Here is a 23,936-nt window from a genome sequence, read left to right on the forward strand (position 1 = left end):
TGAGCTGATATAGCCAACTTTTTCACGCGCATTCAGATTCGGAAGTTTGGAACACAACACATGCGGAATAACAGAATTTACAAGTGAAAAAGGAACATGGAAAAAATGTATTTACAATTACATAAAGAGTACCTATACAAATTATTCTTCAGTCAAGCGAGCACTGCTGGTAACTTGATTTGGTCTTCACGACGAGAAGAGATCTTCCTCATACTCAATAGCTTCTCGTTTATCAACGTAATTACCTTTCTGGGAATATTTTTCAGCTGAAAAAATTCCAAATTGAGAAAACACTAGAATTATGCACGTAACGAAATAAATTCCGCTAACTTACCGATATCAACCCAACCAACAGGCCTAGAAGTTTCATTGGATGATGCGGTAGCAATCGGACTAGCACTACTACTGGAACTGTTCATTAGTTGCCTTTTCGCAATAGATACCTTCAATGTATTACCACTGATTGTTCTCCCATCCATCTGTATAACAAGATTATTATTTCGATAATTACACAATGCATACATGATTTGTAAAATATAAGTTGAGCTTGATGCTTACATCGGCAATTGCTTTATCCGAAGAGTCGGGTTTTTTAAAAGTAACAAATCCACGACTAAAACATGAAATATAAAAAATAAACCAAAATGAAAGGCAAACAATCCAATTTACTTGAACACCTACTTTTTTTCAGATTCCATCGTTACACTAATAATATTTCCAAACTGAGCGAAAGTTTTTCTCAAAAATTCCTCATTTATTTTGTATCCAGAAACAAATATGGTATTTCCCTGTTTGGGTTGTTTATCTATCTTGGAGCTCTCTGGTCTCTCTGTGTCATTCTTGGATTCTAAAGTTTTCTCAGAAACGAAGCTATCATACAATCCCTGTAACATACATATACATGTTATTCTCATAGTTCATAATATGAGGCTCGATATATAATATGAATTTAATAGCATAACGTACTTTAACTTTTGGACTAAAGGCAGTTTTACCCTCTTCCCGGTCTTCTATAGGAGAGGAAGCGAAAGGTTGATACCCGGCAACAGTTTTTTCTTCAGTCAGTTTTTTATCCATGCTTCTGAACCTCGAAGGTCTTTTGAAACCTTCGCTTTCTGAACGTTTGGAAGCTTTCACTATGGGTGAAATGGCACCAGATTTTAATAATTTTTTGGCAACTTCACGAGCATCTCTGGCTTCCATTTTTGGTCCTTTAGATACTTTTACAGGAGACCTTTCGGGTTCCGGTCTTGGAGTTTTCTTATTGATAGCAGCTTTTTTCTGAAATTGTCAAGTAATTGGATAGGTTTCCTGCCGCTAAAGGAAGCTACGATACCATTTACTAAATCTAAATCTCACTTTTCTCTTCAATTTCTGATATTTAGCTTGTAACATCATTTCTTCTTCCGTTAAATTCGAAGGAAAGTGCAAGTAAACCATAGTGATGAACTCCGGAAATGCAGTCTCAGTCTCAAAATGGATGAAATGAATCAAACCACAACAATGCGATACTTATACAAATCATGTACAATAAATATAATTCAGAATGATTTCAACTTTTCAAGTTGTACAGAAATATAAAACTGATCAAAATAAATATTTTCAATCAAAACCAAGTAGTAATCAAAAATCAAACGTTTCATTTCAAAATATTTAATTTCAAATCAAAATTTTAAAAAATGTTCATCTTCATCACTTCTTATCAGTACGTAAACTCTCGTGTAAACAACGCAAACACTAACACTGCGCATGCGTTTAATCAGCTAGAGCGGAGGAGGGGATGGGAAAGAGATTGCCTCAAAAATCAAATTAAATTAAATTTAATTGTTAATTGATAAGAATTTTCGTAAAATTTTTATCCAAATTGGCTAAATTAAATTCATATAGTTTGAGTACAGTTAACAATTTCCATTCTAGTGAAATGCCTACTATTATAGCCATAGACGTATCTTTGTCAATGTTCTACAAAGTATCCGGATTTGAAACCGGCGAAAAGCACTCTCGACTACAGTTAGCGATTCATGCCGTTAATATTTTGCTAGATTATTTGAGTATCCATTCTAAGTTAGAATACGTCGCAACGGTAAGTACTAAATTGGACTGTCTTGGTGAAATCGCTGTATGTTGATGTACATAATTATTTTTCTTTACACAGGTCGCTTACTCTTCCAAGGCCGAAATTATTTCATCGTTTACTCGAGATTATGAACTTATTAAAACGAAACTATCTGGGTTGGAGGTGAAAGATAAAACGAATTATGAATCTCTAATAAAACTGCTCAATCGCATGGTTATCAGCGAATGGGGAAGCTGTACTCCTTGTCAGGTAACATATTGATTCATGTTGTGCTTACTCAATTTGAATTTCCCCGAAGTATACAATTTTTTTTTTTAGATAATTTTAATCACAGATGGAAGTTCCTCGTTTGAATCATTGGTCCCTACAGCAACGACAACGATGAGCTTTCCGTCATCTGTCACCATTGCGTCAATTGCTCCGGCAGACGATATGTACTCACCGATAGCTATGCAGAAAATATTGAAGTTCTTTGATTCCAGTGGTAAAGTAGTCAAAACTGATTCCAACGTTGATATCGATTCATTAACTACATTCATGCGAGATTTAGCCAAAGAAAATTATTCGTCGAGTAATGCTGCACTCAAATGTGGTGGTATTGTGTCGAAAATTCAACTATTACCGCCACCCATGGTAAAGTGTAAGATCACAGCATACATTTTTTCACTCGAACATACACCCTAAAATTCTCTAAATTATTTTCAGCCTTATACTTCATTGATTGATTTTGAAATGAAGACTAATCAAGTCAGTAATGTGATCGAAATTTGTGGCTTCATCGATAACGTAGATGTTGGAACGCCAGCAGCAGTTTCTCGCCATCTTGTGTTACCCATCGCAGGTACCCAAGAAAACACAGTATTAGAAAGTTTCGAAGATATGGAAGTTGATGAGGGAACATCTCACGACGATGGAAAAATACCCTCATTTTGCGTTTTACTGCACGGCGCTTTAAAAGTACGTGAATCGAGTTTGAAGAACTTGCAACCTAATAATTATGTTTTTCGGTAATCACGTGTGTTCGTTTCTTCATAGGTTGAAAATATGGTTGCTTTATGTGAATTGGGTTCAAACTGGTATGGTATCTTATTCTCATGGACGGATAGTAAAAAACGATCGAATTTAATGCTGATTGTATTAGAACCTGAAAAAGTTTCAGTCCCTTGGATAGGAAATTTTAAGTATTTAGGAACTTTACCCAACGAAAACATTGCTCCTGGTACTATTTTTTTCAGTATTCATTCCAAAATGACGTACTCGACTGCTTATTGTTGCCGAGGAAATTCAATGTTTCAGAGACAGATGAATGTTTTCCTGTCCGTCCTCCAGAGAAACGAAGTTATAATCAGAATTTGGTTGTATGGGTGAAACAGTCAGGTTTGCAATCAGACGTTCAAAAAATATTAAGACAAGCCAGAAAGTTGCCTGAAAAGACTAACAATTTCTATAAAGTACGTTTTATTGGAATTTTCGCATAACTATCGTATTTTTCTTCAATCTTCGAAAATAAAGTTATTTCAATATTTTTTTAAGGAACTGAATCGATTGAGAAGAGCAGCAATTTCTTTCGGATTCGTTGAGTTATTAGACGGAGTAGCTGACATATTCGAAAGAGAATGTACTATGTTACCAGGATCTGCACATCCGGATTGTGCTCTTCAGTTGACTCACTCTGCGGGAATACTGAGAAGACCAGTGGCCAGAGATGCAAAATATTCGATACCGCCCATGAGAACAAAATTTGTTTCTGGAATTGAATCATATGGGAAAATATGAATCAAAATCAATGCGATGTATTTAATCAAGAAAGATATGCCCACATATTGAATATAATTTTGAGATTGTTGAAATGAGAAAACCCATCAAAATCATGATTGTTTCAGCATGGGCACGAATGAGTTTAAATCGGATTACACCGTGAGATGAGTTGTTTGATTTGATATGTACGTATACGTACTTTGTTCATGTTTGAAATACGTGTTTTTCGAAATTTTGTTGCGATTCAAGCATTTGTTGTGAATGAGGAAATAAAAGAAAACGTTCAAAGCTAACAAATTACATTTATTTTTACACTGATGACAAAATGAAAAGTGTGCAAAACTACGGGGAAATGTAACTTATGGTAATAAAACCGATTATAACCATCCAACCATTGAAATTTTTCACGGAAACATTTACAAAATTCAACTTGAATTGATTTCAAGTACAATTGTTACATACTTAATAGCTGGTAAACAACAAAAACAAAGACTAGACAAAAATTCATAATAATAGATAATAGTTATAACAAATTACAATTATTGGAAAGTCATCATTTTATAGTAGTAACAAACATGACTAGAAATAAAATTCATGGTTTGATACTTTAATAATCAATAAATAAATTCAATTTTTGGGTTATCAACCCTAATACCTTAATACGTATGCATGTAAATTTTTTCGTTTACCAAAAAGTACAAAATTTCCAAGTACAAAGTACCATGCGGGTTCAAATAGGCGAGCACCTTTTACAAATAAGAACTGAATTTTATAAAATAGACAACTTTATTCATCAATGGGCTGTAAAAATAAACTTGTGATACTTCGTCATAACGATGAACTCTTATTTTATAATAGTATTGGGTTTTTTCAGTACTTACAGTTACATGTTAAACTGAACAGAATTTAAAACGAATGATAAAATAGTATCCGCCTTTCGGTATTCATTAAATATGACAGGCATTCGTATGTAAATGTATTTCACAGAGTTGTTTTCTTCAATTTTCATCAAAGGAAAGAAGTAATTATTTTAGAACATAATATAGTGAGTACTTGGTAATACAAGTGATCGAGTAAGCACTGCTCACGAAAAATTATTGTTATCTGATCAACATGATTATTTTTAAAGAATTATTGCAGAAATCATCATTGTAAAAAAAATATCAACTGAAAGTGGAGTGGAGAGAGGAAGGGTGAATTTATTATACCAGTTAAATTTCATCAGTACGCATCATCGTGCAGATCTGTTTCTGTCATGACACTACAAAAGAAAATAGGTACCTAATACTGTAAATTGACGATCGGGCTGAAGCCGGGAAAATACATTTTTATTAGACAGAAAACGAATGCCTAATGATCTTAAAATGAAAAACACATTTGATGAATATCAGAAAAATAGCTGAAATGAAATATTAAGTACTATCAGTCAGTTAAAATAACAATTGCAAAGAAAAGCATTAGTGGAGTTTCTTGAAGAAGAAAAAAAAAAAAACAATACCAGCTAAACTTATACTTATTTATTATTTACTTCAAATCATAAGCGCATAATTTTGAATAGATGAGTCAAAGTACAGAAAATGAAATGAGAAAAAAAATCAGAACATAAACATATACAAAAAACGAACAATACCTCTAACACAATGCGTAATTACCCTGCATTTCTTTATATAAAAAATTGAGTTTCAAACGAAGAGCAAAAACATTTCATCCACCAGACCAAAGTTTGTAAGTCACGCAATAAGTCGCAACAATAAATAATCGATGTCTTCATTTTTATTGGATGATGGTATGATACAAATCGAAAAAAACAATTACTAATACTTGAAATTATTAATTCTCAGTAATAAGCGAAGTTGTAAAAAAATCAATAATAAATGAATAAGGTTGTACGAAGGGATAAAATTCCTAATTACGTTTCAACTTGAAATAATTCTCTGAAGCAGAGAACCTACAAAATTGTTGTCGTTGAAGCCTCAAAAGTCAAAACTCATCTATGAATCAAAAATTGTGTGATTTTGGCAAGAAGGTACACAGATACGTAGGTGAGTGATTGGTGTACAATAATGTACTTACATACATAAAACTCATTAATCAAGTAATACCAATAAATTAAAAAAATTCAGGACAAAAACATCGGCGACGTATATAAGTAGGAATTACACAATGTAAATTGAATTGAAACGCACAAAATATTAAATGAAAATAAAATTTGGATTTTGAATCGTGGCCAATTAGTTTAAAATATGTTTGACACTGAACTACATACATAATTATTACGGGTCATACAGAGTTGAATTGTCTCACATTTGAAGCTTCATATGTATTATTATTAAGCAGTTTCTTTCGCAAGTTTATACGTACAGGGAAACGTGGGGAACGAATTGATTAACAAAATAACAGTAGGAGGATACAATTGAATATCAGGGGATTAAAAAAACTCCCCGTAATGATTCAACTTAGAACAGAATTTCAAAGTTTCAAAAATTCGCCTCAAATACATAAATTAAAACCTGAATCTTCAGATACAATTAATAAAACAGCGATCGTCACAGAATCAAATTAACATTAAAAAACATGGTAAAAAAAATTAATTTACACTCTTGAACAAAGAATAGTATTATTTATATATTGGAAAGCGGTAAATTTCCACGCGAATCATAAAAGCAGTGATCGGTGACTTTAAATTAAACAAGAACAGGACAAGTGCATATCAAGCGATGAATACATAATGTGAGTATTTAAATTCAGAACGGAAATGATGTTTCAATAATATTAAAAGATGCGGCGAAAAAATATTACAAAATAATCAAGGTAATCATACATCGAATTTAAAAAGAATAAGGTAACAACTTTTTTCCTCTTCAAATTAGGTAAAATTGCACAGATGAATGCAGTGCACTCATCAGTCAACTGCTTCATAAAACAGAATATATGCATCGGCGTTCACCAATTTTTGAGAAGAAATTTTGGTAACTGTCGAGTCATTACAATTATACCATTCACCAGTCGATGGATGTTTACAATTCGCAGTGTAATGACCCATGAAAGGGGTGCCATTATGATTGGAAATAGCATATAAATCGTATCTTTTCGGACTGGTAATAACGGATTTAGCTAAAAACGGTGACATGTCTAAAGTGGTCAATGGGAACTCGACTAAGGTAGACAGTTTTTTGTAACTGTTGGTAGTTTGGAAACGCTTCAAATGTAACACCAAGTACTTGGGAAGCTTTTGAAACGAGTAAGATTTTGCCATTCTTTGTTCTATTTTACATCTGGAGCATCGCGGTTTTTCTCTGTTATCGAGAATTTCTTCTTGAGTAAAGTTACGTAGAATATCAGCTAAAGTAACGGTACTGCTATATGATGAGTAGGTTGGCAAAGGTAAAGATAAATCCCAGAATATTTCAAATGTGACGCTTTTATTACCACAAACTAAACACTGCAACGTTGATTTCAATTGACCGACGAATAATTCGAGAATAAAACTATTCTCCGACATCAAATATCTCTTCCAATGTTCAGAGGCTAATGTATTGTCGGACAGATTATCACTGATTTCAGGTAAATTTTTTGGTTTAGTTCGTACTCGATTCACGTCTGCATGCAATTTATCGATCAAAAAACGTAAAAATTCTTGAGCATCGTGCTGTTCGTATCCGGCAAACTGAGGAGCTAATCTTTGAAATATGTCTTTAAACGAAGATACATCGACGGCGCTTGATGAAGAAACCGACCACAATTTGGTAATTAGATTACCAAAAGCGCTGATCAATTTCCCATCTTGATTGATATCTTTAATGTACGACTTGTTGATCAAGTACTCTTTCAATTGTTTTGTGCTTCCAAGACTCTGCAATATGGAATTCATGTAGCAGGTGTTACCAATGTTTCTTAAACCGGACCACTTTCCAGCTGTTTCGTCGTTGCTGTTGGCGTCGTCGTTGCCTGAATGTCGTTCGCTGAATCTTTTATAATTACTCGAGCAGTAATCTCTCTTACTCTGTTCGGAATCTTTTTTCACATTGTTACTACTGCCGTAGCTATCATTAAGATTACACATGTTACTGGTACAGTCGTTTATATGTTTCCGCAATCCTAATGTAGAATTTGATTTGACAGCACTCAGTCTTCTTTCTAAGTAACTACTATCTCCATTAGTACTTCGGTAGTTGGCATTTCCATCTAAAATCGCCGAATCGACTGTCTTGGAAACATACGTTGTCGGCGGCAGAGATGAAGTGCGATAATTACTGGATTGGTATTTACTCGATGAATACGTAGGCGAGATTTGCAACGATTTCTTCTTTGACGTATCATAACTAGAAGATTTGGTATATTTATCTCGGATTAATGGTTTTGAATACGATGAATAATCGTCCGGTTTGAATGCAGTTCTTGACGTCAAACATCTACTCGTATCAGAAGGCTCGTAGGTTTTCGATGCGGAAGAAGTAAACAAATTGCTGTATCTCGTAGGATGAGATTTTATTAACGAAGAATTCGAGGTTAAGTATGTAGGAGTGTTATTAAACTTAGAACTTAACGTACTGTAATACCTGTAATCATTTAACGCAGATGTAATGGCTGATTTCGTAGTTGTTGCAACGGATGAAACACTATCTGGTATCATGATTCGTTCGAATAATTGAAATACTGAGGGACGATGATTAATCTTCGCGATTAATGTTATTTTTTTCACTGCACTGAAGTTCAAACAGAGGTTAAAACAACGTGCATAATGCTATTATGCGAACATGACTGCAGAAATTCACTAAGAATTTAAACTTCTACGAGACAATAAAAATCAACTTATGATAAACTTGTGTAAAAAAGTTTTAAAAGGCACTATTTAACACAGAACAAGTTGAAAATCTTCACAATTTGTGATTTCGCGTTACAAACAACTGCTGAAGTTCGTGAAGTACACATGACCCACAGACCACAAATCATCAAGAACAAGTGTCGCAAGAACTGCAGCAGAGTTTTGCGAACATCGTACACGTGTACGAAACGAATCCGTATCAAGAACGAAATGATTCTCGACAAAAAATATGAACGTTTTTGACATTTTTCTCGGTATGTATAATTTTCAACGATGGTTTCAGAGCTTTAGAGCTCTCTCTGCTCTCTTCTTTTCTGATTTTTCTTGCGTCTGCGTAAGGTACCCGGGTCGGCGGGTCTGCGTTGATCATTTGATCAGTGCTCGTGCTGTCAATGGTCACTCATGACTCAGCGCAGCGGTCAGCACTTCACTTCACTTCGGTTAGCTTAGCAGAGGTGATACCGCACGGCACTAGGGAAAGATGGTCCGAGTAAAAAACTGGTTGATTGGCATTTTACAAATTTTAAAAAGATGAGAAACGGGTAATATAAACCAAAATTTTTACGAAAAATTCATAACCATTTCATTAGGATTCAAGATTCATCATTTTTGTCTTTTACAAGAGAATTTTAGTGTAGGTACATTCTCATCAGGTCCTCTTTTACTTTCAATTAATCTATTGCTACTAAAATTCAAAATAGATCACAAATGACTCCTCTCCAGAAAGTAGAAAAATCAAGCATTTAGTGAACGGCGAACGGCCATAGTTCACAATTTCTCTTCCTCTCTCTACACTTCGTCCACTAGGCTACGAATATTGCTAAATTCTGGCATACGTTGCTGTTTATTTATAGTACAATGATGCATACATATATCTGATTTTGTCTCAACTAAACAGAAAATCTGGAAATAAAATAATGTAACTAATTCACGACATGCCGCTACACATTTTTATATACGTAGACAACAAATTTAGACGCTGCAGTAGAGATATAAAAAAATGTAAAGTGGGAAGAAAAGAACTCATCAAAACAGCGGCATAAAGAGAAAAAAGAAATAAAATATGTTTGAAACAAAAAATAAAAATTTAATAACAAACAATTATTTATTTTCGTTATTTTTTTCAATGTGAGAAACAATTCCTTTTCCTTGAATGTAAAAATCGTCAATTAAAGCGTCAATATCAAAAACTAATTTTCCATCAACTAATTTGCGACACTTCATGTTGGAAACCTGAAAAAAATCAAAATTAAGAAACATCGAATATACTTAATCGTATCGAAGTAAACTCCGAAAATGCATCAAGAATCGTTTTATTACTTTGAATTCCTTCGGTAGATGAACGTCTGGTTTCAATACAGCTCCAATTACATTTCCGCCATAGAAATCATACAAAAATATACAAAATTCCCTGTAATTTTCCTGCAAAAAAACGTTTTTAATTATTATACATGCAGGTCATTGTAAGCCTTCACATCGCAAATACACGAAGAAAAATTACCCGCAATTCGTTGACAAATAACTTGACTGGATGAAAATCCAAAATTGGTAACTGATCATATTCTGGCGAGGTTTTAATCGGCGGTAAAGAATTTTTATCAGCTCCGATAGTCAGCCACCGTAAAGGGTTTATTTCGTGTTTTGTCCAAATCAATAGATCATAACCTTTCAGAGGAGGTCTAAAAATTTTCTGAAAATATTAACGAAGTAAGTATGTAGTACAGAGTACACGCACATACATCGCACTCGACGAAAGTTTCTGAAAAATGAAAACAGAAATCAACTCACCAGGATTGATTCACAACTATTGTTCAAAAATAGAGAAGCTTCCAATGAACGTAGAGCAGCATTCGCTAGTTTAGCTACCCTATTCAAAATAATCAGAGATGGTTCTTCCTTCGTCCACGTAATTCCAGATTTATCAAATGGCGTTACTATAAATAAAGCGGGTAAACTCGACCGATTCAAATTAAAAAATGAATCTATTTCAACAATATCTTCTCCTAAAAAAATAATCGTGGGGTTACTAAAACATCATTTTTATTCTATAATAAAAAAATGTTAAAAAAAATTGTTACTTGATAATTCGTTATTGAAATTAACAACCACAGGTTCAATATGCCAGTTACCAGATGAAAGTAAATTTAAAAACCTAATGAACATGGTTTGAGGCTGATGAGCAGTAAAATAAGGCTGTGGGTACAAGAATAAATAAGAAACTAGGAGATCAACACATATATCAGGAAAATGATGATCATCAATTAAGTGACATCTGAGCCAACGTTTGGAAATTGTACAAGTAGTGCCAAAAGCGGGGAATTGTTGATGTAATCTGAAAAGTCAAGTTACATGATGACAATATTTTCCAATAGAAAAATAAAATAACTACGAGTACAACGCAAAATATACCCATGAATGGCGCTGTTGAGAGTTGGCAACTGTATTACTTTTTTTTCTAAATACCAAGATTCTTCGTTATCACGGTATTCAATCAGTCCTTCATCATTTACTAAGCGTTTCACGGCAGTAATTTCATTGTTATTGGATATTTGCAAACGGAAAATGAAACCATCCTGAAAGACGTACCAAAAATGTTTGATATAACGAAAGTAATTTTAAATGTGAAACCACCAAAATCAGACTTGGATTCCATTACTTTTAATACGTCGAGGTGGGTGTTATAAGGCACAGAAACAAAACCGAATTTTTGTTTAATAATTCCAGATAGTTTTATATAGAATGCTGTTTGTAAACTTCGAATAGCACCCAAGTCCTCAGGCCACTTGTTACTTAAAGCAAAATGTATGGTACCTGGAAAAATAGTAACTGGTTATTATTGTTTTCCAGTGGAAAAAAATAACAATTGCATTAAAATTCAAGATGCAAATTACCTTCAAGAACCGGAACATAATAAGGTATATATTTTACAACTTGATTTTCGTCAAAAATGGATACATCATTGACACAAGTTTGCGCTTTTTTTAGAGTGGTGGTTGCATTTGGTAATACAGGAAATGGATCGGAGTATCTAAACACTGGAGAGGTCCCTTGAATGGACGTAATTGGCAGAGGAATCTCGTCATCCAATTCTCTCAGCTGTTTTGACAGGTTATCAAAAGAGGATAATACGTTCAATGTTATTTCTTCAATCGTTCCTTTAATTTCAAAAATATCTTTCTGAAAAAAATATATGTATGTATATTACATGCAACAGCTTAATACACCGGTGTAAAATGGGAGATAAACACTTACCAAACTATCATAAACTGCATCTTCCACTTGATCGAGAACATAAATATACAGTTGATCCTCAATTTGCAAAGTTTTCTTCATAATATATTTTACCACGTTTCGCACAATTGATCGCTTTTGCTTCAAAGAATCAGTAGATGATGCCCAAGGAACAGTCTCGCAAACGTTTCCATCTTTAAATCTTCGTAATTCTGATTTTTCTCCCCAAAATTTACGAAATTCTTCAGCCTATTTTTATAAAATGACAAATTTCAGAACAAAAATCAAACTGACAAACATTTTGTAGTAGTTTGGAAATGTACCTCTGGAAGATTAGCCACCGGTCCCTTATCAATGATATTGAGGGCAAACTCTGGATTAATTCTTATACCAAAACTTACACCTCCAGAACGAGGCATCGGTTGAAATATTGACCAGCTAGATGAATCGGATGCGAAAAATGGAAAAATTTGAATTATTCTATCTCCGAGTGCCTTCTTTAGTAAATTAGTAATAATTTTTGAAAACTGGATTAATGAATCTTGTCTTAAATCTAGACGAACTTGCAAATCAGAATGTTTTTCAACAGTTTTCTCAATAACAGACGAATTTTTAAAACTGTAACAAAAAATCAAAACACAAGAAAAAAACTTTCAATTGTTGGATAATTGAAAAGAAAATCAAAAAAACAAGTAATCGTGCACATAAAGTTTTGTACTTACCATAAAATCTGATCGCAATATTGAGGCAATGATAACGGAGTCATGAACAAAGCCGCATAAAAATTGGCAGCTTGATTATCTAAGCACTCCACCGCATATTTACTTTCTGATTTAACCTGTAATTACGACGGTATTTTTTGGAAAATAATTATAAAGTGACCCATTTGCTTCGAATAACTTACCAATAAGTAAATGTTTAAATCCAACGATGAAGCCACATTCGCATTTCCGGTTGCATCAATAAAAACGACATCATACGCTTGCTGAAATGACTCGAAAAAATGCCGAGTCTCATCGGTGAAATCGAATAAGGAAATTCCATTAATGTGCCAATTACTTTGATCTGAAGAGTACAATTTAATTACATATTGAACCAACATTCCACAACTTGGTAGAAAATCTACAATAAAAAATGTTCAGAACGTACCAAGAGCTACCCAAACATTTCGAATGATTTGGTAACTGCTCATATGCCGATTCAGCTTCTTGTTTTTCATCAAATAAACGATGAACATCGACATTAAATAACCGGAGAAACATATAGGGCCCTAAGACGAACGAGTGTAAAGAACAGATAAAATAATAAGAAATACATACATATACAGAAAAAGAAATATACAAACCACATCTAATCTCCTTTGATGAAGCCAAATTTTTAATAAAATTAAAGCATCCTTTAGATTTTGGTTGCTATTAAACATTTCTAGCCTGATTTCTTCATTTTTCAATGAAACCAAATCTTGACAGATAAGTGAATTATAATAAGGAGTAGGGAAATTCAATTTTACAGCTGAAATTCAACAATTACAAATTATGTCTCGAATAGTCTAAATATTTCAAAATATTTCATAAGTACACCTACCGTTATCATTTTTTAAAGCTGAATTGAAGTACCATCCATAACGAACATTATTGTAAGCAGGAGAAAATCTTGTTTCTTTAAAAGTTCCCATCTCAGGAAAACAATGTATCAAGATATTAAATTTTTTCAGTTTTTTAGTCGCTGGGTTGATCAATATTAAAGGTTTATCTCTGCAGTTTCGCATGGTGAATTGAATATTAGGATCGACGGACAACTTTTCAGCTGACTCGTGTAATTTTGAAGCTAAACAACATAAATAATAATTCTTCTTTCTGAGGTATTTCTCATTCAAATAATCTTCTTTTAGAAACATCGCCTAAAATGAGAAATGACGTGCTTTGAACAAAATGAAAAGTTGATTGTACAAATCTTAGAATTGAATTAACTCACTTTTGGCATCACAACTCCGATATCAATATTCGTAAACCCTTTGACGACACACTCCAGGTTGAATGACCCAATAATATCAACTGACTTCGGTTTCATGAATGTAAAAACGGTATCTACACAATTTGGGTTGGATTTCATAGGCGGCACGATACTATGTAGATCAAAGACATCGCCCTTAGAAAGCTTTGGAATAACAAAAATTTGTAAATTAAAGAATACATAAAATTAACATATAAAACTACACAAATCGACTTACTTTCAAGCAAACTGACACTTCAGCTGAACGTAAAAATTCCATAATACTTTCAACCAAAGAGGCGATCTTATTACCAGTAGCCTCTTTAATGGTCACTTCTTTCAATGTTTCCTCAATTTGCAATCTGAATAAATTTGAATGAAAGACATTCTCAGTTTCTCGAAGGCGATTGATTTCTTCTGCAGTGGGAGGATTTACTTTATTATGGAATTTCTTGGATTTTTTACTCGACTTTGGTACATTTTCTTCAGCCTATTGAAAAAATCAGATATGTACAATTCTTTTACGAAGATTACGAACATCCAAAAATAAAACTTACTTTTCTTTTTTCGCCAGAGATTTTGTTAGTAGACGGTGTACCTGGAACTGGTTTCATTTTCAAATTCTCTAAAAATTTAGAGAAATATAATCATGCCGGAAAGCTACGAAGTGAAAAAACACTAAATAATCAAATAGCAGGGAAATTGCTGGGAAATGATTAATTCCTCAAAACTCAAAAGCACGTGAAGCACGTGTAGTTGATTGTAATTTATTCATATTATCACAATTATTCACATCCTATCATTACGGAGAACCACAGGTTAAATCACAGAGAAAAATGGGTCAGCGTTGTGAAAACGTTACTTTATCGAAAACAAAAACGATCATTGACGTTAAAACGTTAACGATAACGATGAATAACGATAATGACGATGATTTCGTTTTTTTTTTTCGGTATTAATTTTATTTGTTTCTTCAAAGTTCAAAGTTTAAACTTCAAACACTAGAAAGAAATAGGTCTTAAAAATGCAAAAGTTGAACTGATGATGATATGATATGATATAAGTACTTAACTACTTACTAGTTACTTTGTACTTGTAGAAAATTTTGTGATTGTGATTTGTGAGACCACCTCATGTGTTAGAATGGACAAGTATTAGAATGGTCAAGTGGTAGAAAAAGAGGGAAAAATATTTTTGTTGCCAACCCACTTTGTTTCAGTGTTGGCGTACCGTAACGGTAACTGTAACGAAAAACGAAAATAACGAAATTTTTTCCGTTACAGGTAACGGAACTGTAACGAAAACGTTATTTTGATCATGTGATGTTGTGTAACTGAAAAGTAACGTAACGATATTTTTCTGAAAGTAACGTAACGAAAAACGGTAAAATTTTGTTACCTTTTTTGTTATTTTTTTAGTTACAAATTAAAAAAGAAACCCTTAAAAAAACTCTGATTTGTGAATAATTTTAGCTGTAGCTATGAAAATTTGAAGTGAAGTCAAAAAAATGAGTTTTCAGTGTTTTCATTTGTCTGATTTTAAGTGCTGTAACGCTATATTTTTCGTTACACTGGTATTTGAACCTTCTTGTAACGTTATTTTCGTTATTTTTCTTCACATTTTTTCCGCCACAAATGCATTTTACATCAAAATATACGTTGAAAGAACACTTCTGTAACGAAAAAATTGTAACGGAAATAACGAAAATAACGTAACGAAAAAAATGTAAATACCAGTGTAACGAAAAATACTGTTACAGCAATTTTTTCGTTACAAAATACCATAACGAAAAACGTAACTAAAAAAATATCAATTTTGTAACGTAACGAAATAACGGAACGAAAAAAAATATCGTTATGGCCAACACTGCTTTGTTTGGAGAAGAAAATTTTGTAAATTAAAATGAAAAGTAAAGCCCAAGTATTAGAATGGTCAAGTTGTAGAATAGTCAAGTATTAGAATGGACAAGTGTTAGAAAATACAAATATCAGGATGGACTCGGAGAATGTGAGAATTAGGCGAGGCGAAGCCGAGCCGTTTAAAATTTATATTTCATTCGATGAGCATTACTCCCCTTGGTGAGTTCAGACGGAGGCTGGACATTACCGTGTATGTAGACAGTACCTGCGGTAGTTTCTAAAAAACTGTACTCACCGAGGCCGAAGGCCGAGGGAAGTTAACAGACATAGTATGAACAACAAAGCGACCCGCGCAACCGAGGTGAGCGGACACAACGCCCCCCAACCCTGAAAACGGCTACCCTTGTACCCTATTATCCAAAAAAGTAGTAAGTCTAAGTACCACTTCCTCATCCTCTTATAACAGATTGCTCTTTTCCCCCTATTTTTCAAATACTTGACCATTCTAATACTTGACTATTCTACTACTTGATTATTCTACAACTTGACCATTCTAATACTTGGGCTTTTCTTTTCATTTTAATTATTTTACGAAATTTTCTTCTCCAAACAAAGTGGGTTGGCAACAAACATCTTTTTCCCTTTTTTTCCCTCTTTTTCTACAACTTGACCATTCTAATACTTGGCCATTCTAACACAAGAGGTGGTACCGTGATTTGTGATGAATAAAATTCAATTTCAAAAAATAATCAAAAAAATTTCAATGGTATGCTTGAAATTACGGCAAAATAAAACCAAAAAAATGTATGTATGAGTATGAATCGAAAAAATAAAATAAAATAAATTTGCATAGCGCATTGATTCAAATTATGAAATTACATTATAAAGAAATGATTGAAATGAATAATGAACGACATTAAATAGAGTATAAAATAGCTGAAGTAGAGGTATCAAGTACCTAGGTAGCCTATCATAATAAAATCAGAGAATCAGACTTCCAAGTAAGAATTATTCATCATCACTCAGCACTCTATTTCGAAATTTATCAGTAGAATTTTTCTTCAATTTTTTGTGTAAATTTGAATGAAAGTACATCGTATGTATACTTTTTTTTGACGTACTGCAAAAGAAATCCAATAACCTCACTATAATTACATCATTAATTCGAGTTCCAGAACAAAATTCAGCAATAATACAAAACTTTGCATACAGTACAATTGAAGGTCATGCTTATGCTGCCGTGGTGACTCCTAGTCCTACTACTCCTACTATCGAAAATGTCCATTGTCCATACTCCGATAAGAGTTGAGTTGATTATGTTCAGCCCATAGTAGCATCAAAGGCTGTACCTATATTCAACTTGTAGAATAACGTACCACGGTTGAAATTCGCTTTTTGCTTTTGTAAAAAAGATAAGTATATTTTCCAAGTGAAATAACATACACCAAAAAACATAGAAATTGAACATTGAATATTATAACTTAAATTATGTTCAAGTTTTTCTTTCGACAAATACAAATATTATCAAGTATAACTCGTTTTTTTTTTTTTTTACATAGATATCCATAACAATGATCTCAGTCTTTCAGCATTATAAAATCGAATAACTAAGTTCATACATATAAGAAACGTAACTACGCTAAGCCCTATTTCACCGAACAGAAGTAGTCGATACCTGTACTTATTTAATTTTTTCCAGCATTTCTGGTACAGCTTTGAATAAATCAGCAACTAATCCATAATCTGATACTTGAAAAATTGGCGCATCAGGGTCCTTATTAATGCATACTATTGTTTTCGAATCTTTCATACCAGCTAAATGTTGAATTGCTCCCGATATGCCAACAGCGATATATAACTCCTGCATCAAAGTAACGATTTACGGCACTTTAGTGATCATAAATTCAAACTTGCAATTACACATTTTTTTAAATAGGTACCATTTAATCTTGTTTCCAACCTAAAAAGGTAAGAAACAAGTTTTTCACTCATAAAATACTAACCGGCGCGACTATTTTACCAGTTTGTCCGATTTGCATATCATTCGGAACATATCCTGCATCTACTGCAGCTCGCGAAGCACCGACGGCAGCTCCCATTTTATCAGCCAATTTGTACAACATTTCAAAATTTTCGGCAGATTTTAATCCTCTACCTATTTGAAAAAAATATAAAAATGCGCACATCATGATACATGGTTTTGATGCAGTGGAAGAAACAATTTTGAAATAGTAATACCTCCAGAAACGATTATTTTAGCAGATGCTAAATCAGGTCGATCACTCTTGGTCAGCTCTTGACTAACCCATTGTGAGGTAGACGAAGCATAACTCCCAGATGGAGCACTTGATACTGAAGCTGAACCTCCGTCAGAAGCGGCTTCAAAACTAGTGCCACGGACAGTAAGTAATTTGACATTATCATTTGATTTCAACGTTGAAATGGCATTTCCTGGAGGGAAAATAACACATCATAATTTAATCTAGACCAATAACATTAACGTTGCAGAAAAACCTAAAATACCTGCATAAATTGTTCGAACAAACGTGTCTGGTGATTTTATGTCTATGACGTCGCTGATTGGTGAAACGTCTAAAAGAGCAGCAACTCTAGGTAGTACTGATTTACCAAAAGCTGAAGAACCAACCACCACGTGAGATGATTTCAAATTATTTTGTGTAGCAACTACCAGAGGTGCAACAACTTCTGGCAGTAATCCCTTATACTCCGCAGCCTCAGCTGTAAGCACTTTTGATACTCCCTTCACCTTGGAAACTTGTTCAGCGACCTTAATCATACAATTACATTGAATAAGTAAAACACAATTATTAACAGATGCTTTAAAACAAACTGTTATACAATACATACAGATGATGTCGATTCTCCGGCTACCAAAACGGTTACTTCATTACCTAACTTGCTTGCCGCCGTAATAGCATTCTTCGTTATGGGAGCAAGTTTCTGGTCACTATGTTCAGCAATGACCAATGTACTTTGTAATCGTTTATTGACCACCTGAAATTCACGGAACCAAAATTATCAAGAGATAGGGAACACAATAACACATTAAAAATGAACACTTCAATGAGAAATTCCGTACTTGGAAGCAGTGTCGCACATTTATCGTTTTGAACATGATGTTAAAATAACAAAATAGACGAACGTTCAATTATTCTATACAGTACAGAAAAATAAAGAAATGAAGAGACAATGAAGTAGCACAAGTTTCAAGGACTTATCAGATGATAGTTTCTATTTACGTTCACATACGCACTGTGTATGCCACGTTCAAATTAAACACCGTCTCGACGTCAAATCAGCGAACTTTACTGTTTATCATCACATCAATACAACATACAACTTAAAGCTCAACAGCGAAGGTGACAGATGAAATTAAAAGAAACTAAAGAAAGGATAGAACATGAAAAAAATTGGTATTATGTAAAATATGAATGATGAAGCTGATAAGGCTTTGAACGGATTGGAGGGGATGGGAGGGATTATGGTGGGATAACAGTGGTGAAGTGATAACACAACACAAAACATTCAACATGGACGAGTTTTGATCAGTTTTCAGTAGTTTTCACTTTTCAGTTTTGATTCAATTATTACATGATGAAATTTATACCCAACTCTAATTTTTGGTGCGTGCAACATTTTATATCTAGTTTCATATTGAAATTGCATCGAGTGCTATTTCATTTTAATTGAGATAGGTAACTGATAAGCATACCTAATCAACTTGACTACTTATTTCAAATTCAGTTACATCAGATAGACAGTTTACTTGTATTATTTGCTTAGTTCATAGCAGTACGTAAATCTGGAAAAACTTTAGTTATATAATTTTCACAATGAATGATTGTTTAATACCTACTCCTCGAAGCAGCAATGATAATAGGTGGATGAGTCAGGTTAGTAAATGAAGATTTTTTGTAATAAGCAAGAATGCGAGTGAATGTGATTTATTTATTATTGCAGCATACCAGGCAAATACACGAATGTAAAGAAGCTGAGCCTGAGGTATTGTTGATTGGAGATTCCATCATTCAAAAAATGGCATATTTTGATGAATTTTGGAGTGAAGTTTCAGGCCTTCATCCGTTGAATTTAGGAATTGGAGGCGATCGCATTCAGAATTTGTTGTGGCGAATTATGAATGGAAGTTTGAATGAAATTCAACCGAAAGTAAATTAATTCATCATTATATTTCATTTTTCTTGCTTCGATAACAAAGTTAACTCAAATCGTATTAATGTAAAACTTTAAACAGGCTATTGTATTGCATATTGGTACAAACTGTATTGGAAACACTCCTGAAGAAATTTCTGACGGTATTATACAGGTTGTTGATGAGCTATGCAAAATTTTTCCATCTGCATATCTAATTATTTGGGTCAGTATGCAAAATAATTTTGAAAAGCAAATCAAATGTAATTTCTTTTTAGCCTTAAATTGAAAATCGTTTCATTTTAATTTCAACTTCACAGGGACTCCTGCCTCGAGGAGAATTTCCAAACCTTCTCCGAGATAGAAATATTAAAGTGAATGAAATTATTTTACAGCATTTTAATAATCATCCAATGGTGGAAGTGATCTGTACTGGGGATACCTTACTGCAATCTGATGATCGAATCAATAGAAAAGACATGTACGATTATTTACATCTTACTGAACAAGGATATGTGAAAACATTTACTCCTGTTTTAAAAAGATTGAAAGAAATATTAAAATCGTGATACCTACTTACTACATATAAATTACAACCGGTTTCCTTTTTAAAAATTTTAATCAATTTTTGTAAGTTTTTTATTTTTTTGTTTTGATGTGGTTTGATAGTGATAGCCGATAGGCGATAATGATTGTTATTGTACTGAGAGATTGATCATGATCAATTGTGAATAGGACGATACTCCTTGGTTTTCCAATCAGGTATTCATTTCTTAAAAGAAAAAAAAAACAAATCGCACATTATAGGTAGTGCTTATTGTTTACAAAATGAGAAATTCAATGGAATAGTTGTACTAGCGTTTGATTATTGACCAATTCAATCGAAGGCTGTACTAGTACATTACATTACAATATAAATTACATTTTCTTTGTTTTGCCTGATGACCTAATTAGCTTTTTTCTTGGCAAAAAAATTGAAAACCAAGAGATAAGTTCTGTTCTTTGTAACACTCGATCTCCTTCGTGTTCGTATCAACTCAAGTTTATATCTTATTTGTGTGTTTTTCAATTAGTTGCAAATTTGATAATTTTTTATCGCCGATTGTTTGTAAAACATAAAATAAATTACATTATTTTAAAATATTTTCTAATAGTCAGTACTTAATCATATTGAGAATTTTCATTTAAATTTCAAATCTTGACTTTGAGTTTTGAGTGACAAAGTAGGTTGAATAATGAATACTGTCTCCAACAGCCTTCAGTAGCTGGGCTTACGATTGTCCGTAACTCTTGGCCTGTTAGGTATTTCAGTTTCTGATAATCTAGACGATTCGGATTTTGTTCAATTTTGAAAGATTTGAACTTTGGATATGTTCAAATCAAACTTAGTTCAGTTTTGATGCTTTTTGATGTTCGACCCTGATTCTATAGAGCTGAGAGATGCTGCCTTATAACTTCACAGTTTACAGTAAATTCAAGTTTCAACTCAATTTTGAACCTAATGACTAAAATCCTGAAACGAAACAGTGAAACACTTTTAGTTTTAATTATTTGAAATTTCCCGAAATTTCCTGAAAAAATGAATGGGCTCACTACACAGAGTGCTACACAAAATTAAACTATGGAATAATTACTAAATTGCCCACTAGAAAACAAGATACATGTTGAAATTTCAAATTTCTAAAATTCTGAAAAAAAAAAATTAAAAAGGAAAAAAACACGAGCAGCAGTTTGAAGTTTAACCTGATGACGTCGCAACAGTGCCAGCCTAGAGATAAAAAATGTTTGTGTGTGACTGTGTGTTTGTTTTGTCTTTGTTTATTTCTTATCTTTTTGAAACTGAATTAATTTTGTCATGCATGAAATTATTTTTAATTAATTTTTGCTATTTCGTTAAAGATTTAAACTATATTCAAAGTATCGAAGTTGCGTCAGTGAGACGAAATCAAGTTTTAAGTATTTATTCCACAATCATATTTCTCATTATGAACAAGTGTATTATTCCCACGATTCCCGTGGATAACGATGGTGATGGTAGATGGAATAGTCAAGTGAGTGGATATCCCTCTTTAACCATATGTTCATCTTTTTGAAATATCGTTCAATTGTTTGTAATACTCAATATATTTATCTAGCCTAGCATGCATGAAATTTAAGGAATAATCTTTTGTATTTTGTAAACAGCACAATTGTCAATTAGCCGAAACTAAGGAAAAAGAACCTGATGTGGTTTTTATTGGTGATACGATTATTCAAGATTTGCAACAGCGGCCGATTTGGAATGAAATCTTCGAACCACTACATTCTCTGAATTTAGGGATTGCCTTTGATTGCATCGAAAACGTCTTATATAGGATTCAAGATGGAATTTTAGATCATATTAAACCAAAGGTGAGTGAATCACGCCTTGAAAACTTATTCAAGATGATATTAATTGTTTTCAGAATTACTTTTTCCGTTGATTTTTCAGATAGTAGTGGTACATGTTGGAACCTACAATATTAATGATAAAGCTGTGGACATAGCTGACGGAATTACCAAAATTGTTCAAGAGATACAGTTTAAGCTTCCCAATGCATATATTATCGTTTTGGTATGTTTAATTTTGCAATGACCACTAGCGATTGATTATTACCATGTTTAAACTTATAAATGCAATTGTTATGTTAGGAAATTTTACCAAGAGGTCAATTCCCAAATCCTCTTCGTGAGAAAAACGATATCGTTAATGAATTATTACGACAAAAATTGGCATCTTTTTCCAAAGTCGAGGTGATAGGAGCTGGTAAAACCTTATGTCAAAATGATGGTACCATTAGTCATCATGATATGTTGGATTATTTAACGCTCACCGAAGCAGGCTACCGTAAAGTTTTTGAACCTATTTATGAACTAATTTTACAGCTAATGGGAGAAAATGAAATCGATAAAAATATACTTAACGACTGATTTGTTAAAAATTTGAGGTTATGTTGCATTTATATTGTATATCGAAGATTCAGCGCATCTTGTTTCATTTTTCGTTGTGGAATAAAATGAGCGTCTCATTATCGAAATAATCTCAAAAGTGAACTGCTTAAAGTATCTCAAGTTATGTGTATCATACGTTTTTTTACGGGTTGCGTTCGTTAATTTTTGCTTTGTTAATTTAGTATAGTTAAGTATTAAAATGGTATTGTTGATTTTGATTTATTTATTTAATCTTTCCTTATGTGAACAGAAAATATTATTTGTTTTGTAATTAATTGTTGCGATGGCTGGTACAAATTATTCATGTTTGTTTTATGGATTTTATATATGGTAATATTTTTATAACTTTTGTTTTTAACATACCTTATATTCTGTCCTCGAAGTAAACTTGATAAGTGATTTTCTTATGGTAAATTAGTAACATTTTTTAAATTTATAAATCACATGAATATAGATATAAGTAATTTGCAGCTTGATTAAAAAGCATTCCACGATTAAGTAGGTACATGTAGCCTTTAAATTTTTTCATTAAATTTAGAAGTAGTTCTTACGATGCAATAAATTTTAGTTATGTTTTTGTCATTACAAATGATGAAGGATTGCTATAAGCACAAATCTTTAATTTAGTCTTCGCTGACCAAATATATAGTTCCTTTTAAATGATTATATTTTAAGAATATCAGATTGAATATCGAAAAATTGCGCGATTTCAGGGTTGTTTCCTTTATACTCTATTTACTTTCGTACGTATTTATGTGATAAATCGCCTAAAAATTTAAGATTTTTGATAGATATTTTTGTACTTTTCAATGTTTTTGTTACTTGCGTTTCTGCTTTTATTAAAAAATGTGCTCGTGTGATTTATTTTATTAACTGCAAGGAAAACATGAATTCTATATTTCGTTATTCGTTAATGCTATTCAGATTTCATAGCGTATTCTACCTAAAGTATAAATTTGTCTCCACGTTAAAAATCCTTCGAGAAAAAAATTGAATAATCGAAATGCATTAGCGAAAAGTGTGTTCTCTAAAAGTGTAACATGACTCAATAGAA

The 23,936-nt window shown here is 32.8% G+C and overlaps 7 protein-coding genes across 7 annotated transcripts; 3 read left to right on the top strand and 4 right to left on the bottom strand.

Annotated features, from left to right (window-relative positions):
* Positions 1-88: 88 nt before the first annotated feature.
* On the bottom strand, positions 89-1,715 carry Nelf-E (negative elongation factor E). Its single transcript, XM_065344857.1, has 6 exons — positions 1,360-1,715; positions 967-1,281; positions 682-884; positions 559-613; positions 335-479; positions 89-266 (listed from the first exon to the last, which is right to left on the bottom strand). The coding sequence occupies exons 1-6, from the start codon at positions 1,438-1,440 to the stop codon at positions 187-189; spliced, it is 879 nt and encodes a 292-aa protein (XP_065200929.1). The 5' UTR covers positions 1,441-1,715; the 3' UTR covers positions 89-186.
* A 64-nt stretch (positions 1,716-1,779) lies between these two features.
* On the top strand, positions 1,780-4,132 carry IntS14 (integrator complex subunit 14). The gene is made up of 7 exons (XM_065344852.1): positions 1,780-2,083; positions 2,156-2,326; positions 2,396-2,710; positions 2,783-3,034; positions 3,113-3,296; positions 3,374-3,528; positions 3,611-4,132. Exons 1-7 carry the CDS (start codon positions 1,922-1,924, stop codon positions 3,851-3,853), a joined length of 1,482 nt encoding a protein of 493 aa, XP_065200924.1. The 5' UTR covers positions 1,780-1,921; the 3' UTR covers positions 3,854-4,132.
* On the bottom strand, positions 4,118-8,914 carry LOC135831951 (ubiquitin carboxyl-terminal hydrolase 2-like). The gene has a single exon (XM_065344849.1). The coding sequence runs from the start codon at positions 8,466-8,468 to the stop codon at positions 6,738-6,740; it is 1,731 nt and encodes a 576-aa protein (XP_065200921.1). The 5' UTR covers positions 8,469-8,914; the 3' UTR covers positions 4,118-6,737.
* Positions 8,915-9,726: 812 nt separating this feature from the next.
* On the bottom strand, positions 9,727-14,691 carry Mat89Ba (nucleolar protein 6 Mat89Ba). Its single transcript, XM_065344844.1, has 18 exons — positions 14,441-14,691; positions 14,122-14,373; positions 13,866-14,048; positions 13,476-13,791; positions 13,237-13,403; positions 13,041-13,161; positions 12,796-12,956; positions 12,614-12,729; positions 12,215-12,509; positions 11,913-12,140; positions 11,552-11,837; positions 11,317-11,471; positions 11,070-11,233; positions 10,739-10,992; positions 10,449-10,663; positions 10,162-10,350; positions 9,981-10,082; positions 9,727-9,893 (listed from the first exon to the last, which is right to left on the bottom strand). The coding sequence occupies exons 1-18, from the start codon at positions 14,495-14,497 to the stop codon at positions 9,762-9,764; spliced, it is 3,393 nt and encodes a 1,130-aa protein (XP_065200916.1). The 5' UTR covers positions 14,498-14,691; the 3' UTR covers positions 9,727-9,761.
* Positions 14,692-17,129: 2,438 nt separating this feature from the next.
* Positions 17,130-19,155, bottom strand: wal (electron transfer flavoprotein subunit alpha wal). The gene is made up of 7 exons (XM_065344856.1): positions 19,017-19,155; positions 18,843-18,916; positions 18,611-18,757; positions 18,266-18,530; positions 17,981-18,193; positions 17,746-17,897; positions 17,130-17,603 (listed from the first exon to the last, which is right to left on the bottom strand). The coding sequence occupies exons 2-7, from the start codon at positions 18,876-18,878 to the stop codon at positions 17,424-17,426; spliced, it is 993 nt and encodes a 330-aa protein (XP_065200928.1). The 5' UTR covers positions 18,879-18,916; positions 19,017-19,155; the 3' UTR covers positions 17,130-17,423.
* Positions 19,156-19,289: 134 nt separating this feature from the next.
* LOC135831961 (platelet-activating factor acetylhydrolase IB subunit alpha2-like) lies at positions 19,290-21,055 on the top strand. The gene is made up of 5 exons (XM_065344861.1): positions 19,290-19,458; positions 19,547-19,656; positions 19,724-19,930; positions 20,016-20,138; positions 20,233-21,055. Exons 2-5 carry the CDS (start codon positions 19,597-19,599, stop codon positions 20,479-20,481), a joined length of 639 nt encoding a protein of 212 aa, XP_065200933.1. The 5' UTR covers positions 19,290-19,458; positions 19,547-19,596; the 3' UTR covers positions 20,482-21,055.
* Positions 21,056-21,188: 133 nt separating this feature from the next.
* Positions 21,189-23,742, top strand: LOC135831959 (platelet-activating factor acetylhydrolase IB subunit beta homolog). The gene is made up of 4 exons (XM_065344859.1): positions 21,189-21,963; positions 22,097-22,303; positions 22,383-22,505; positions 22,583-23,742. Exons 1-4 carry the CDS (start codon positions 21,694-21,696, stop codon positions 22,859-22,861), a joined length of 879 nt encoding a protein of 292 aa, XP_065200931.1. The 5' UTR covers positions 21,189-21,693; the 3' UTR covers positions 22,862-23,742.
* The last annotated feature ends 194 nt before the right edge of the window (positions 23,743-23,936 follow it).

Source organism: Planococcus citri, chromosome 1 (assembly GCF_950023065.1).
Source record: "Planococcus citri chromosome 1, ihPlaCitr1.1, whole genome shotgun sequence".
NCBI classification, from domain to species: Eukaryota; Metazoa; Arthropoda; class Insecta; order Hemiptera; family Pseudococcidae; genus Planococcus; species Planococcus citri.